The following is an 18,222-nucleotide window of genomic DNA, read 5'->3' on the forward strand; positions in this document are numbered from 1 at the left end:
TGGGGGAAATTGTTTGCAGGCGAAATATAGAGTTGAATATAGAGTTGAATCCATAATGAATAACATTTTAAAATTGTGAATAACATAATGAATAACACCTGGCATATAGCAAGTGCAATTAAGCCAAAACATGAGTGTTAATGTGCTACCTTTTTACTAACTGAAAGCCTATATGAGCTGGATTTTTAACCTTTGGATCACCACGTGCAGGACTTCACAGTAGTCCAAGAAAGACTTGATGAAAGCATAAGCAGCAAACAAATCCCTTTAGGCACAAAGGCCAAATGTTTCTGTCCTCAGTGCTAGATATTGTACCGAGTAGTCATCACAATAAAACTTCACTAAAATCATAAAAGTGTGTGATATTAAAAATAAATTGAAACAGCAGCAGCTGTTTGTTGTGGTTAACACCTGCAGAGGTGTTCGCACACAAACACACGTGCCGTTGTTTCCTTCCTGTCTCTCTCTTGCACTATCTCTAATGATCTTCATATTCCTTTTCTCATTTTATAACACTGGCTGTGGCATTCTACAAATTCTGATTAGTAAGCTTTTGTTGTTGGTTGTTTTTGTGCTACTTGGATGGAAACCCCCAATCGCTGACTTTTAATTAGATGCCTTTTCAGTTTTTGCTTTTAAGCATGGGGGAAACATGTTGGACGTTTCGATAGTTTTCCAACGGATGGCGCTGGTGTGACATGCTTCTCTTGTCTGTTCCCCGTCAAAGACCCGAAGAGACGATGAATGTGGAGGGACGAAATAAGTATTAACGCATCTCGTCATTTATTATTAGAAAGGCAAGACAACAGAACTTGTTCTAATTATTCAAATCATGAAATAACATTTGAGGGGTTTGAAATGGGAAAATATGACGATATATATATATATATATATATATATATATATATTATATATATATATATATATATATATATATATATAGTTAAGTGACGTCTTTTTTAATTATCTTGTTACATTTTATAGATAAACAATTACTTGATTATTCTATATGATACCAGGAAAGATAATCATTAGTGGAAGCAGGAAGGCGCGTGAAAACAAGACGCGCTGTGATTCGACAGTCAGTCAGCCAGGGGTGGTGTTTTCCGAGGGGGTCGTGAAGGCGGCATCAGTCTCCTGAATCCTGGGTGTGTGCGGGCAGTCCAGTTCAGAGACTGAGAGAGAAAACACCAGCAACATCTCAACGTGAGCCCAGCGGTGCCTGTCATCTGTCACCGTGCTTGTTACTCCTTCTCCAGCGAGCGGACTGAGAATGGGAAACTACCCGAGCTAGTTTCTGAAGAGGACGCAAATTCAAGGGGAACTGTGCTAAAACTGCCAGGTTAGTTAGCTCTCTATAGCCTCCCGATGTCAGCTTTATGTAGTTGAGGGAGTTCCCTTATTTTTTAGGTAACCAGTAGCTGTTTCCACTAACAATTCACTCATTTCTTATGTGCACGTAGTACGACTGTGTTCAGCCTGTAAAGCTAGGAAGCTAGCTTGCGTTTCCTAATTGCACGCCATCGGTTAGCTCTGGAGATTGTCACTACATAGCTAGCCAGCTAACGTTAGCAGTTGGGGTTAGCAAAAGGGGGTCAGTGTGTGGGATTCGCTGATGCTCAGCCACATTCACTGTAATATTACGTTTGGAAACTATATCATGCTAACCACAAGACCGTGAATATCCAAGAGACAGACTGGTAGAAGACGTCACTTATTGCTTTGGAGCAACGTATCAGTAACCGAGCAGTGAACTTAATTATTCCCCACATTGCTCCCTGGTTGGCTGTTGTGACACTAACGTGTGTGTGTGGGGGGGGTCTGTTCTCGTCTGTCCAGGTTGAGTCATTAGTTGCACCATTTACCTGCAAAAAAAAAGGACCAGGGGCACAGTGGAAATGCAGACTTTCCTGAAAGGCCGGAGAGTCGGCTACTGGCTCAGCGAGAAGAAGATGAAGAAACTGAATTTCCAGGCCTTTGCTGATCTGTGCAGGTTCGTTAACTAACTCCAGTTTATTGTGTGAAGATGAAATGATTGAAGAACAGCCGTCAAACTACATGTATTCACATAGTTGGCCCCTATGGTTAACAAGTTATGTGACAATTCATGGAAACTTCCCCTTAAGGCTCTGTGACAAGGAGGACTCTTCTCACAGATTTAAGCCCTTAGGCACTTTTCACACAAACGTACTCACCAAATGTCAGTGAGTGACATCCCTACTCATGCATGCTAAGCATTTAAGGTTGCTGATGTGGCCTGAAGCCGTTCTGCTAATCTTCTTTTCTGTTGTATTGTGAAGAAATGGGTTCCCCAAAGGAAGCAGGCACAAGTCTGTTTTGTGTATGTCCTGGCACAGTGCTTGTTGGTGCATGGTAAATGTGTAACAGGATAAGCTGACAAAACCAGTTTTATTATTAGGTCAGTTGGCTCAGAGCGTTAAACTTTAAAGCAGCTAAATGTGGTCTAAAAGAAAAAGTCTCTTCCTTATTATTAACGTATTTAAAAAGTAGCATTTGATGTTAAACTCTGACCACCATATCATTTTTTTATCATATGTAGATGGAACAGTGCTAGCTCAGTCTGAGGCTTTTGTCTCTGTTTATCAACAGAAAATAAAGCTGTCCTTACCAAATGCATCGTCATAACATGAATTTAGTCAAGGATGTATCTATTTGCTGGAGTAAGAATTTGCACAGATTCCCCCAGCCTTGACAGACGCATCTATGTGAGTGCTGTGTGCACACTATTTTGTTGTGTCTCTTATCCAGCTGAGTCAAGTGTTACACAAGCTGAAGGGCCTATATTTTCTTAGCAGATGTGAACTTGTCCTTGCTGTTTTACAATAGGTGCTGTACAGTATATCAGATTGTCAAAGGGCATTAGGGCGAGACAGCCGCTTTATAGTCTCTCATTGCAACAGCTGCCTAGCTGCTGGTGATGCAGCAGTCTGACGTTTTCAGTACAGATACTGAAGTACAGTACCGGGTTTGGGTACCATTCGGATAAAAGTGCTAATGGACTTGAGATTTTTCCACTAATATGAGCCCTGACTTAGACGTTGTTTCCCAACTTTGTAAACAAAATATTAGTAATAAATGAGCAAATACATTTAAAGCGAGGTCAAAAATAAAAAGAGGGGAAAAAAGACAAAACTCTGTGCTTTTATTAGTTTCTGTCTTCTACTCTGTTTCATCCTGTAGGTGTCTTTTTCAGTGTGTGCAACTCCCCAGACACTTCAGACAAGAGATGGGTGTCGTTAATCAAGCAGACACAATTTGTTACCTTATAATATTTGCAATAAAAAATTCCGAGCAACTGTTGAATCTCGCATAGCAATATGAAAGGGTGAGAGAGAGAAGCTCTAGCTGGTTCACTGTCCGTTCTTTGTTTTAGTAGGTATCATACTAGTTTCCAGTATAAGTATTTGGCTCGATGTCACCTTACCTACTTGCACTGTATGAGGGCTAGTTATCACATAGTAACATGTCTTGAAAATCTGAGAGAGGCTGGACAAAACAATGTAATCTCTGGTCCTGTGATTTTGCACACATGTGCAGCAGTAGATCAGATATGTTGACATTGTTCCAGAAGGATTTTCACCTTTTCCAACAGTGCGTTGCCTCATAAAGCAACCTGATTGAGTCAGCACAGATTACCACACTGTAATCCACGAAACATTTTTAATCTCTACATAAAGCTCCGAGCATACCTCCCCTCCTCCCTGCATCCTGGTCACCACCTTCTTCCCTATGAGCTGGATATAGGTTTGTTCGATATGTTTGACACGAAGAGCTCTGGCTCAGCATTAAGAATTGGTCTTTTTGATGCATAGCCTTTGAAAACTGCAACAAATGGCACAGCAGATAACTGCAAATGAGCCACAAAGTGAATGTGGCTTGTATATGTTCACACATGACTACTTCTCCCTGTTAGTCAGGGAAACTTTTCTTCAAGTTCTCCTTTTGCTACTCCAGTCATGTAGCATAGAAAACAAATGTTATGAGGAAAGGAAGGATGGGACTAAGAAGACCCTACCACCTTGCATGTATGTTTTCTAAAAAGCCGTGACTTTTGAAAAGAGGTACAGGATATGGCAATTTTAAACTTTATCTGGACCTGGTGTTGTGCGTCTGAGTAAGTCTGTTCCAAATTAAAGAGACTTTATGCAATATTAAATTCATTTAGTGACCCTTTGTGCTTAATTTCATGAAGTGCAATTTTTACTTGATGGTTTAAATTTATCTGTTTCCCTGCATCATTTATTATTATGAAAGATAAACCATGTGTCAGTGTTACTTTTAAACAGTGACTGGACAGAATTTCCCCTGTCATCATGTGGCAAGCAGCTGACATTGTGTGTGCATCATTGAGGAGTCTGTCCTGTCTCTTGCATCTGGACTTTGGGGTTCCTGCTGGTCAGAGCTAGTTGAGTTTATGTCCGCATGTCAGCTTGCACAGCAGTTGAGAGGCATCTTTTCAGTTGGCACACATGCCTGATGCTTTAAAAAGCAGAGACCCTGATTTTCATTAGATTATCTAAAAATATTTTCTCATTCTTCAGTTTCACCACAACTCTAATCTACATTATACTACAATATACTAATAATAACAAATGCAAGGAGTTTACTGAAATTGTTGGAAGACTTGTATAAAAACCTGTGATGAGCTGAAAAATATAAATAAATTAATAATTAATAACATGTATATTTAAAAGGTAAAATGTCTCCAATTCAAGAGCAAGAGGAGAAGAGAGGAAGGGCCTCTAGTCTAAAAGTCTGTGCCAAATCAAATATGTGAATCCATCTGCTGTGGTGATCCCATGTGAGTAAGGGAGTAGTCGAAAGAAGCTTTGTATTTTTTGACTAGCAAAAATCAGCTGCCTCTCCAGAATGTTCTTCATGCCGTTTAGCTCACAGAGTAGTTGGAGCAGAACATCAATTTCTGAATTTTTAAAATCGAGAGTAATTCATTTAATCTAGGTCTTAAACAGATAAGGGTTAAAAAAAATAAATAAATACCGCAAAGTATAGCTGGCTGACCCACCTAAGTAAAGTCCCATGGAGTAAAATATTAACAGGCAAGTCTTGAATATCTTCATGGCCTACGTTTTCCCTTGGATAATAATTGGTACTTTTTAAAAATAATTTTTTTAAATGCTCAAAATACTTTTCTGTATGGTTAACTAGCTATGCATAAAATGTGATTTACTTTATGGTTACCATCTCATTTACACCCTTTGTCAACTTGGTAACTGCTAATGCCACACGATGTGCCTTAAATACTGAACTTCCAGGTTTATAGATGTACAATGTGCCTGTATCAAAGTGGTTGTGTATGTGTGTGTGAGAGAAAGGTTTTCCTTTCACTGTGTTGACCGCGTAACAATATAGCAGAGCAGAGGATCTCCATATCTCACGAAACTAAAGACCTCATTCACGTCGCATGAAACACACCAGCTGCAGTATTAAATATCCACATTGTTGTGAAGCGGTGAATGGTTGCACTGCTGTTACCATGGGACTGCAACCTCAAAAACTGCTTGCTTGGAAAGGATGAATTGGATGTAGTGTTAGGCTGGTGGTGTTCTCTTTGTGAATTCCCCCAACTAGGAGTCGGCTGCATTAAGCATTGGAGTTTTTCCTGTTATGCTTTGCTGTGTAGAAACTCTTTGGCTAACTTTCTGTATTGACCTAGTAGGGTTTCGCCGAACCAGCTGAACCAGGATTGTACAAATGCCCTCTCTTCTGCTTTCTGTTTGGGCTGAGGTTTTCCTCTCAGTGCAGGTGTTAGGACCAGCATACACCCAGGAGGTTTAAACGTGTGGTGTCGGTTTAGTAATGCTCCTCTCTCAAAAGAGACAAGCCATCTCACATTTAAATGTATGCATATATATTTAAATACTGCTGTGTCCTATTGTTTTTTTATTTCTACCCAAAGACTAGTATTTCTGTGCTGTTCCCAAAAGGTAGAAACTGCACAGAAACTGCAGTTTCTCCAGGTCTGTGGGTGGGATTTAGTATTTCCATTATAATAATCTTACTTGCAGATAAATTTTGTGACTAAATTAAGATCATGTTTCATTTATTTCCTATCTTTAGATGCAGATAGGCTTATGTGTCCCTGGTTCAGGCATCTTACTGTTCATGAAGTTAAACTATTGGAGAGATATGAGTTTCTGTTTAATTCCTCTTATGGAGGGGAACTCCTTTGATGTGAATTTACATAAAGATTTGTGTTAGATTAAAAGGTAGTGGTTCTCAAAAACCTTTTCAAAATTCACACCACGTGTACTACCAATTTTAATCTTTTTATTTGTATCATTAGCAATAAAAAAAAAAAAAAAAGTGGATTTAGTTGAATTTTACTTAAGTAAAGTTTGGTGTGACGACGTCAGCACACTCTTGTTTGTTTAGTTTCCCTTAGAACTTAGTATTTGGTTTGGGGGGAAATTATTGAAAAAAACCGGTTTCCACACCCCACCTGCAGTGGCTCAGCACCCCACAGTTGGAGAAACCACTGTTATGAAAGCAAGACAAGTGCGGACAAATGATTGAGAAACATGTCTTACATGGTGTAACACAAATGGAAAAAATAAATATTTAAAATCAGACCAATCTTACATCATTTAGCTGTGTATGTGTGCACGCGAGCATGCGCATGTGTTTTGTTTTATTTATTTATTTTTAATTCTGCTTTTCACTTCCTATCAGTCTTCTGCTCTGAATGTTTGAGCCTACGTATGTACGGCTCAAAGACAACAGAGGCATCTTCACCTACACTACATGATATACTTTTACATAACACGCCTTTAGCGTTTAGGTCCTTAAATACACAGCAATGTCTGTTTCTGAGCATTTTCATCTTATATCTTCTACAAAATAAAAAGTCTTATTTTTTTTTTGTCCTTTTTTTTTTCCAGGAAAAGAGGAATAGAAGTTGTTCAGGTAAGAAGACCACACAGTTTGATTTTTTTTGTGTGTGTTTTTTACTTCTTTAGTCATGTGTTTGTTTGTGCTGTGATACGTTTGAATCTCTGCTATTCATATTTGATGCCTGAAAGTCAATCCACCTACAACACTTTACATTTGATATATTTCTTTGGCCAATTACTAAGTGCATAACCTCCTACAGACAGGATGTAGTTTTTTTCACAGTCTTGCTTTTTTTGTATGTAAGCATCATTGGTCACAGTATATCACAACAGCCCATGTTCCTTGTTAAGCTGTGATGAAAGTCATCCCAACTTGATATTTCAACACCTGGCCTGAATTCGACTTGTTTGTCACAAGAGTCTATTTGGGAGAGCAGCTTCTCATTTTGTGTGTGTGTGTGTGTGTGTGTGTGTGTGTGTGTGTGTGTGTGTGTGTGTGTGTGTGTGTGTGTGTGTGTGTGTGTGTGTGGAGGGTTGAAGCATTCAGATCCTCAGTTAAAAGTCATATCAGCAGAAGTACTTTTATGATATAAAATTGCATAAATACAAGAAGATACAGCTCTTTTCAGTGGGAGCTGTTGAAGTACCAAAATAAATATTAGTCTGCCTATAGTAATAATTTACCTCTGAGTGCTGAGCTCTGTCCCAGTAAATACGGGCCTCAGGGAAGGAAAAGCTGCTGTCATTAACGGCTCTTGCACAGCATACTATAGAGTGTAAGTAAGCACAGGCCATTCAGCAGCATAGTAACAATTGTCACTAAGTCCTGGGAGCTCAGTGCACAACAGTATCTGTCACTTAGAGTGCTCTCTGAAATTAAAGAGGAAATTATCCTGCCTTTCTCTCAGCCTTTTACTTTGTTTCTTTTCTTCTTGTGGGATTGGGGTTTTTTTTCTCCTTCACTTTGAGGTTATTTTTTTTTCCTCTCACTGTGCTGACAATATCAGCACACCCAGAAAGAGTCTTGTCCTGGGAATAGTCCCAAAGTAAGCAGGGCTTTGTTTCCCACTATGCATTCAGCCCCTCCTGGGAGACAGCAGATCCTCACAGGCCCAAAGTTAGGATGTACCCAGGGCTTGGAACGGTGCTGCTATCTTCTCTGTTACTAGTTCTTCTACAACTACCTGCTTTTCACTGTTGTGGGGGTTTTTTTTGTTTTGATTTTTTCTCCTGACTTCTACAAATCAGCATAAACTTGTTATTTTTAGCTGGGCTGTCACTGTCAGTCGAGACAGTTCAGTTTACTAACAGAGCCAGAAGTGTTTTTGAATGCACACCAATGATTTGGGTGGCTGCGCTGTGTCCGTTCCTCTCAGTGCCTGCAGTGTCGTGGCCACATCAGAAACAAAGATAACAGTATCCGTTGTCCTACTTTGGCCTTGTTGTACAAAGATTTAGTTTCCTATTGCACTAGTGAATTCAGAGCCTGGGGACTCTTATTTTCTAATCTATGATATGTTTTCTGATGTTTAGACCACTGGGATAGTGTATATATGGGGAAAGTCAAAACATAGGTCCGTGTTAAACCCAGTCTTTCTGAAGAGGACACAGGGAGACGGAAAGCAGGTAAACAAATTAGTCTTGAAGTTTTAATTGGTTTAGAGACTTAGAAAATTAGAGTAGTGGGAAGATTATTATTGTTTGGTCACTGTTTTAAACTTTTAAAAAAAAGCATACAACTTTTGCTATTTTTGTGGATATCAAGTCAATTTAACTTTCTCTTGCTGCTTGGTGCAGATTTATTTTTATTTTTTTTGTCAGCCAGTGTAATCGGCTAACCTTGTTCCATGTGGTCTGACAGACAGGCTGGCCCTTGTGCTATCAAGTCAACCCTGGAAATCCGAGGCTAAATGAATCCTTTAGGCATAAAAATCTGTTGATTCATTGTTGGTTTACAGCCTTAATGCACAATAAATTGCTTGTTTTCTATGTGCTGTATGTACGACTTTGATCAATCAGAAGTGTTTTAATGAAACCACCCAACAGCTTCTCAAGTAGAAACTTTTTTTCCCGTCTTTTGTTGTATCAGACTTGTGTATGTATGGCTTTTGGATAGTTTGTTGGACAAAAGAAGCGAAAAATCTTTTTAAGTTCAGGTCCCCACCAACAGTAAATGGGTAAATCACAGCCCCACTGTGATTTGTTTTACAGACCAGTTGTTTTTTGTCTTGTTTTGTTGTTGTGTAGAAAAAAGCTCCAAAGTTGAAGTGACAGAGTTAATGAGGTGCACTTCCCAAGAGGTTGTATTCCCCAAGAGGTTGAAAGTGGTTATGACGTCACCTCGTGTGAACAGATCTTTGCTAAATCTGGCCGCCCAAGGGACTTAATTTTATATTTCTGTTTTCAGTGTGGGAAACCCTTCTGTATGTATATGCGTCAGGACTGACGAAAGTGAAAAAGATTCCTTTGTCAGACTTTAATGATTTCTCCTCTAGGCTCTACCAAGGCTTACCTTTGCTGTACCCCTCATCCCTCTCATCTTTCCATTACCTCCCCTGTGCACGTTTTTGCAGCTCATCAATACTGACCCTTTAGCACTGAGTCTACAAGAGCCAATTTCCCCATGATCCCTACATTAGCTTGTGTATATCATGGATATGATGAGATTAACTCACCAGGGTTGTTCTCCTGAAAGCCAGTATTGTCTCTCAGAAAAAGGAATCTCAAATGATGAGTCATTATTTGACTTGACTGCCCAGAGAAACTTATCAAGTCGCTGTTTTTATTATCCTTAGTGCTTTAAAAATTTAAAGGTAATTTCCGGCATACTACTTTATCTCGCCCCTGCATTGAACCTGCCGAATCTGACAAACAGAGGACTTTCCACAGGAGGTATTTATTGATCCTCCAGTTTGTCAGATCCAAAGACAGTCAGTTTGTGGCCATTACTGGAAATTGGCATTTAGAGAAAAGTATAGTAAAGCAGTAAAGTATCATTACAGATTTTCTTTTTAAGTAATTTCAACAAATCAAACATGCGTAGTATTTTTTTTTTCACACTTCCTTAAATAAAGCCTTCATAAGCCCTTTATAAATATATTATTGTTGCCAGGTTTTATGTGACATGGGTGCAGTGTAGTGGGAGTTCAGGGGTCGTTGACGAATGATGTAGTCAGTGGTCTGAATACAATGGACTGTGCAGTACCTCCTTTATCTTATCAGCTCTTGTCAATGGGCTTGGTACAATTATGTTGACGCTTTATTTCTTCATCTGACCTGAAAACATCTTGACAGTTTGTTCATTTTCATCCTACATGACTTGGTCCGCCTTTTAAGGAAGTTACTTAAAGTTTTCGTAAGCTACCTACAAAAGCAGTAAAATCAGACCTGTCTTATGTTGGGTAACCTTTACTTAGCAAAGCATTTATGTTGATCGTGTGATGAAAGGCAGTTCCTCAAAAGCTTTAATTGCACAATCAATTCAGCAGGGATAAGTCTTCTCTCTGTAGACTGCTGAGGAGACAGCCATTAGCCTAATTAGCTCCCAGTTTGACCTTCCATACAGTTTTTATGTGGAGAGTTTGGAGACTCACCTTTTGTGTTAATCTTTTGCTGATGTGAGATATGTCTGGCAGCCACAGTTTGTCTTAGACTTGTGCATGTTTTAGTTTTTTTTTTCTTTGTTGCACACTCACCCTAGCGTGCCATCATTGCAACATGGCATACAGAATAAATGATTTATCACATGTCTGTCTGTGCTCTGCACATACTCTTTGGGTTTGCTTGACAACAAAGCAAAAGTCAGGTGAGATGCAGCTGAACTAGAATGAGATCTCTAACAGACTAAGCAGAGGCATCCCCAAATAATGACTGTGGTCCATATAATTTGTGTGCAGTGTACTTACTGATGAGCAAAGCACTCCACAAGCTTTGTCTTTGCTGTTTGCTTAAGATCGTGAATGTTAGTTTCCCATAGGGGAGAGACTGGCCCCACAGCAGAGCTACATCAAAGCTGAAAATATGTTAGCCCTGACCTACCCTCTCCCTCCAGGACCCAGCCTTTTTTCTCTGCCGTCCGTCACCACTACGGCCCACTGCTACCTCTCAGTCCCAGAGGGACTTTGAAAACCATCAGCTGACATTTCTGCTTTTAGCATTTAGAAGGACATCAGTGACTTTACTGCTGGGTTCTGGGATAAGCTCTAAAGCAGGGTCATTCTGTCAGTGCACAGGGAGGAGAGAGAGAGCTTCATCCTGTGTGATGTGTCTTTGCCAATGGGTGATGACCCCACAATCTAGAGTCCTGTTTTTGTGGCAGGGCCAGGCTGTGGATGGGCCCTCTGTGTGTCATATAAGCAGAAGATTAAAAGCAGTGCCTCAGTAGAGTACGGACAAATCCCCATCAGGCAGGCCCTGTCACACTGCTAGGTAGAGAAAAAAGAAAAAAAGGTGGTTCTTGCCACTGGTGTAGCCCTGTCATCACTGCTGCTCACAGCAGCTAGTGTTAAAGACTCAGTAGTTGTTTGACCACAGGTGACAACACATTTTATGAGTATGACTTGCTAACACAGCATCGGTCAGGTCATGGCAGCATGTTTATGTGTTTTATACATCTGCCATATGCTTGCACCACAGTGTCTACGTGTCCTATGACTGCACGATTCCTGATAAACCTGCTGGATAGGCGCAACAATAAGTCAATAAAGCAGTGTTTGTTTTTGAAACCTTTTTATTACAAATGCAGTCAGTTGTTAGATAATATGATCGACTGTCTTCCTGTTTCCATTGTATTTCACTTCATGAAACTGGTTGAGTGACTTTTGAATCCACTAGACACTTGTATGTAAAAACTGTACCAGCAATATTTATGAGAAAGCTTTTGCTCTCAGAGGTTTCCAGAGATCTCTCGACTTAGGGTGGGTGATATGATGATTGTAAGATTATGTACTCCTGTGATAATAATATGTTTAACATCTCGAGCTTCTTAAAACAAAACTGAAAGTTTGCCAAAATCAGAGGTTCTGCTCTCCTTAATTTAATATGGTAACAGTAAAGTTACATATGCGATCATGTTCTGTACAGTTTCAGCTATGTTGGCACATATTAAGCCTTCAAGTCATGTAGTTACAAACAACACAGATGCAGATTCACTTTTCAAGAGTCAGTTCATGTTGACATGTTGCTGAAGGGTGTGAGCTGAGGGGCATGTTTCTACAAGCACTAATGTTCAGTGCATTACAATGAAATCCAACACTGTTAAGATGGCCAGAGGAAGACATGCCATGTTGATATAGGATAATGAGCTCTTAAAGAAATTCAGCTCAACTCAAGCAGCATGTCGTGACATTTCTTTGCATGGTGGAATATTTTCTGCAGCCTGCATGGTGTCTAGTATTCATTGTGCATGCGACACATGAAAGTATTTCACACCACACTGAAATTCAAATATTTGCCATACTAACAAACTCCCACTCTATGCTAAGGAATATACAAACATGCATTCATGCGTAGTATGATGTTCTGATACATTATGTTGTAATACATTAGTCTAGTCTGACATCCCATTTGTTGCTAAATTGACCTATAAAATGTAAAAATGTATACTATTGTGGGATTTGTATTAAATATTTGTGTAGGCCATATAGATGTTGAAACTCCCAATGCACTAGGCAATGTTTATCCGAAGTTTCATCAAGCTTGGGCTCCTCGTTTACATACATGCATACTTATGCTATGATTGTTATAGTATGATTGCATTTTCCTCTGTGCAAAATGCTCTTTGTAAAGAACACAATATCTAAAACGATATGCCACTCCTGTACAACTGATTTACCAGAGTTCGACCAGAAGTACTCAAGTTAGTAACTAACCATCACATCTCTAACAATCATTAACCAGAAGATGTTGGCTCTGGAGGTGGCCTATCCTAAACCAACTGAAACTCTGTACAGTTTTACAGTTCTTGTATTGATCCACACCTGTGTGACTAAGGTGTATTCATTCTCAGTTTGCATAATGTCTGGATAGCACAAGGATATTGGGGATCTGCCCACCTCTAGCTTGTTTGGAAAGGTGTGGCTGCATTGTCTTTTGTCTGAGTTTGTCCGATTAGCCCATTAGCTGATTAGCTAATGCGCTAATCGTGCTTGTTAGCACTGTCCCTTATACAATTTTTTTTTTCCCAGTACCATATTTTGCACATTCAAGAATTGATAATGTGCAAAGTTAAATGTCTAAGGGGTTACCTCAGATATTTAAGGCTGCCAGATTTTTATTACATGTGTTAGAAAACACATTGCTGGGATCTAGCCAGAGTTTTCTAATGATTAATGTGTATCAAAACATGCCTTCACTCATCTAGGCCCCTTTTCTGCAGTTATTTTTCCTGCCCCGTCTTCATGTCACACATCAAAAGGACCTCTTTAAAAACCAACTGAAAACTGCAATCATGACACCAACTCTAACGATCATAACTTTAAAAGTTGTTATCTCACAGACACCAAACTCTGTCATAACAGTCTAAACACAGTGACAGCCCCGTTGTGATAATAATTTCATCATGTTCATGTTCAATCGACACTGGTTGCTAAATTCTAGCATCTCTCCTCTGTCGCTTGTGATGTTGCTACATGCATGTGCTAACACGCATATGCTTTATCAAACTTGGTGCCTTGTTTTGTCTACTTGTTAGCTACTTGGTCTCAGCAGACAGCCCTTTTCATCACCGTTAAACTTCAAACAAATGCTAATTTGGCTTTTTCTCAGAGGCTGTCGAATATGCTCAATGAGACTGGAGGTCTAGCCAGAGGGAGGCTGGAGTTTTCAAAGATGATGCCAGAAATAAATCCGGGTGTCATTCAAAGCAAAAAAACAAACTCTTGCTGATCCAAATTTAAAGCTGTAAATAAAGAGGTAGAACACTATGTACAATCAGTCATTATGATGTTTTTATAACCAAAAAGTCAGAAAATAAAATGTGTTTCCTAGACCAGAACTTTCAGATTGAAGAGAGATTTCTGTCTTCTATTAGGAGATTAGGAGTGTAAATAAGCCTTAAAGTGACAGATTAATGACTTTCCAAATGTAGCCACCATTTTCTTAAAAATACTTCATCATCCTTGTAAGAGGGAAGCAGTTAAGCATAAAAGAATGTGTTTTTCAGGATGAAACAAAATCTACCCACTGTTTACTTTGTACGCTCTTTTTTCCCCCCCCCCATTGTTCTATATGGTAGGAGTGATTTTGAATAACAGGCTAGTTCACTACAGCCATTATTCTGATTCATGAGTACATTAATTGCAACTATGTGTCTTTACCAGTACCACTTCATACCTGAAGTGATGCATCTACAAGTACATGAATATGTTGATTTTCTGTTTAGCGTGTATGCAAGAAGTAACTGATGTGAATAAATAGTGGGTTAAACAAAAGGAACCCAAAAGGTCAGGCAGAAATCCTATGACTTATTTACTGGCAGTAGGTCTTTGCAGATGTTGCAGGAAATGCGGGATGTCGTGACTTAAGAACTCAACAAATTGCAGGATTGACTTGATGTTGACCTGGCATACTGCATGTGTGAAAGTGCTTATTTGTAACTGCTGTAGTGTTGGTTTTACACTTCTCCTCCTCTGCAGCCAGAGACACAAAAATAACCCCCACACCCATAGCACTTAAAACCCTGACTAAAATCCAATGGGCCAAGAATCTATAATATTGCGTTAGTAAGTCACAGATGAGTGACTTAGAGTTTTATAAAGATTTTTTTTTTTTTAAGTATGGTTGCTGATGGATATCCATTTCAAAAATGGCTAATACATCCCAGACTGCACAATAATCTTTGACCTGTTTTACACTTCTGTCTTCAGCTGGACCTCAGCCAGCCTCTAGAGGACCAGGGACCCCTGGATGTCATCATCCACAAACTGACTGACCTTATCCTTGAGGCTGACCAGAATGATTCACAGGCTGTACTGTTGGTACAAAGAGTACAGGTATGCATCTGTCTGTCTTCCCGCATATCCCTCCCTCCTCCCCATGTATTCACAAATAGAAAAACCAAAATTTAGGAGAGGACAAGGCCTAGAGAATGCTATTCACACTTTTGGCCTGTTCATTTGGACACACAACAATCTAAAGAAAATAGATACACACACATATTAAAAAAATTTAATATACTGTATGTGTGGGAAACCGTCTAAGTTCATCCTTAACCTTGGGAATGGTAATAGTGTAGGTGCCATAATGAATAATCTCTACTAATAGATGGATAACAAATACTGCAACTTCTTATTCATCCATCAATTTTATGTTTTATTAAATATCAAACAGGTCTAATCTATGTTGTAAAATTGTTTAATACTTATTCTTTGTATTGATTTCATAGATCCATATCTAGATGAAGCTATTATTGAAGCAATTGCATGGCTAATATTAATATTTATTGTTCTAAGAAAACCTATTTTGGCTGTTAAATAACCAAAAGATAATTTGTTACTCAAAATATTTGACTCAGAATTTCACAGGTTATGCAGCCTACATTCAATATTGAGATTAACTGGTCTCTAGAAAGCTTTTTTTGAAATGGCGCAAATGCAGAAAAGTCTTGCGACACTGATTGGCTTTGACTGATTGGTTTTGACTGCAGCTCTAGTACTGGCAATAAACATTTATGGGTGACCAAGTTTTACATTTACGATTGTAAATGACCCAGTTCAAGGAATCAGGTAATGTGTTCAAAGAATCAGCAAGGCAGATCACAGGAACATACATGCATTAGCAGCTATATTTGAGCACGTGGTAACTCATAAATCCTTAATGTTATCTTTGAAACTTTTTTGTTCTTCCTGAAGTAAGAACAATCTCATGTTCAACACATCACATTTGGAGCTGAAAACCTACTTTAGAAACATGCTGTTCTTCTCTGTGTATGCATTCATTAATCTGGCAGTGGTACAGATGGTGTGAAAATGAATTTTATTAAACTATCTTGCACTCTGCCTCCGTCTCTCTCTTAGTGACTCAGGAGCTGTAATCGTGATCAGAGTCACGCAATTCTGTCAACATGTCCCTGACTGCTCAATTAAGAAGGGCAAACAGGATGTCAGAGTGGAGCAATCACTCTGACATCCTGCAGAACCTGGTCGATATTAGCACAGGCCTGCATTTGATGCTTGACTGATAGTGTACTATTAGACTTGTTATTTAGTAAGTTACGTATGATAAAAAGCGCTCTAGATTCCTGTGGATGTGCAAACCAGTGCAATTTTTGTCTTACATTTTCACATCTTGTCAATTTCCAGAAGCAAGGCATGGATTTGCTCCTTTTGTCTTTAAAAGTTCAATCAAAGTAAAAAGTTCTTAGCTGCCTAATACCATGTACTGAGCAAAATACGTCTGGTTTTCATCAAACTGAAACCCTCAAGGACTCAGAAATAAAACTAAAACTGTAGCTCATACAGTGGCCACTTGAGACTGACTCCAAATGTAAGCCATTCTGCAGAGCTAAAAAGCATATCTGCAGGTTTATACAAAAATTAGACACTCACTTAATAATATTATTGCAATTTCCAAGTTTTTGCAGAATACTGAATATTGCTTCAAGTTGTGCTCATTGACAGCATTAATATGTTGACAGCAACATATTAATAGGACATCATGTTGTCCTATTAAGATAATAGATGAGCTATTAGCTTGCTCCGAATTAGGAGTCAAGCTAAGTATGTCCAGTGTTGGATGGTTTTAAAATTATTATTAGGTTTTTTCCCCAAACATAACAAAAATATTGTGGCTCCCTATGGATAATTGGTGACCTTTTCATAAGTTCTCTGAAGGCTTTTTATTTATTTAAATATATAATTCATCCTTTTGCTAAAGCGTAGAGATTCTGTCACTTTGATTTACCACTACTGTTAGCTGTACCTGTAGCCGTCTGGCAGCCCTCTTAATCATCATTCATCTTAATGCATACCCTATGCTTAGCAGTGTTCATATCATTATTTACTAAATAAAATTGAACTGTGCACATTCGATTGAGTCATTTAGATTGAGACGGGAATTTTTCTGTATTTTCTGTGTTGCCTTAATGTTTATTCAGTCAGCCAGTTGATCTTCAAGCTAAAGGTCTCCTCCCAGTTGGCTGTATGCATTACAAAGAAATGTCATCCTGTAAGCATCGATAACATCTTTGTAGGGTTTTTTCAGTTCAGAGGAAGTGTGTGTTTTGTTTTTTATTACAGTATTTTCTTCGTTTTAGTCAGTACTCAAACTTTACCACTGTAGTTAGTGGTTGAATTTAATATCAGCGGGTAAATCAGCAGCCAAGTCTTGTGGCTGAGTCTTCTCCTCTTTTGTTCTGCGTGTTTACCTGAACACAACTGTCATCTGTGATTACATTTCCACTAGAAATATATGTGTTGGCGTAATTCTAATGTTACACAGCTGTGATCATAAATAACCCGGTTGTGTCGTGGAGAGAATAAACCGTCATCTCTAAAATAGCTCTTTATGAAAACAAAATGTCGTCCTGAAATGCACTCTGGTGATTCAGTGGCCTGAGGTGTGAGCCGTGTTCACAGTAAACCTTGGACAAATATCATTTGCGTTCTCTAACTAAACTGCGAAGGTAAAATGGCATTTGTAGCTAATTACCAGGGGCTTTTAGCTGTTGTAGATTTTTTCTTTTTTTTTTTCTTTTTCGCGTTTACCTCGCTGACAAATGGGTGTAGATCGCTACAGTCGTAATTTAGGTCTTCCGGGCTTCTCTGTACTTGACATCTTATGTAAGCTGAACTGATGTGGTAAATCGCACCCATCTGGTTGTAGTTGTGGCTAATACAAATGCTAAAAATAATTTTTCGCTTCAGGTTTGACAACTGTGGCATCACAGACATGGCTTACAATCAGCAGGACAGATTAGATGCTCTTCTGACCATATTCCCAAAGACAAACCCATTTATTCTTCTCTGGAAACGGATCTGCTCTGAAATGCGAACAGCCCTCTCTTACACCCACGCTGACATACGTCTGGCTCTTTTCCTCTCCAGCACCTGCTAAAAAGCGTTGATCTCTTTCTCAACTCCCCCTCTTGTCTCTGTTTAACTGCATTTCTTCTTCTGAGATGCAGAATTCAGCAAGTGACAGTCCCTATCACAGAGTATTCCTCTGAACTCCTGGAAGATTAGTTTGGATTTATTTATTTATTATTTATTTTTTCCGTGGCAGCATATTTTACTTACATAACAGGTCGACTGGCTTTGATTAGCGTTGCCTGTTAGATCCCGGCAAATCCTGCAGATGGGTCCTCCATGTCAAGGCAAAGGCGTCGGTTTACATTCTTTGTGCTACAGCGTGT

General features: G+C 39.1%; 1 protein-coding gene across 1 annotated transcript in view; it reads left to right on the plus strand.

The window, feature by feature from the left end:
- The first annotated feature begins 1,121 nt into the window (after nt 1–1,121).
- The window catches only part of itpk1b (inositol-tetrakisphosphate 1-kinase b), a 31,159-nt gene continuing 14,058 nt past the window's right edge, over nt 1,122–18,222 (plus strand). The window contains exons 1-4 of the mRNA XM_063497864.1: nt 1,122–1,342; nt 1,840–1,993; nt 6,921–6,945; nt 14,738–14,863. Of these exons, the coding sequence (XP_063353934.1) occupies nt 1,899–1,993; nt 6,921–6,945; nt 14,738–14,863 (246 nt within the window). The 5' untranslated portion in view covers nt 1,122–1,342; nt 1,840–1,898. The remainder of the gene's footprint in view (nt 1,343–1,839; nt 1,994–6,920; nt 6,946–14,737; nt 14,864–18,222) is intronic.

This window comes from Pelmatolapia mariae, linkage group LG16_19, assembly GCF_036321145.2.
Source record: "Pelmatolapia mariae isolate MD_Pm_ZW linkage group LG16_19, Pm_UMD_F_2, whole genome shotgun sequence".
In the NCBI taxonomy this organism is placed as follows: Eukaryota; Metazoa; Chordata; class Actinopteri; order Cichliformes; family Cichlidae; genus Pelmatolapia; species Pelmatolapia mariae.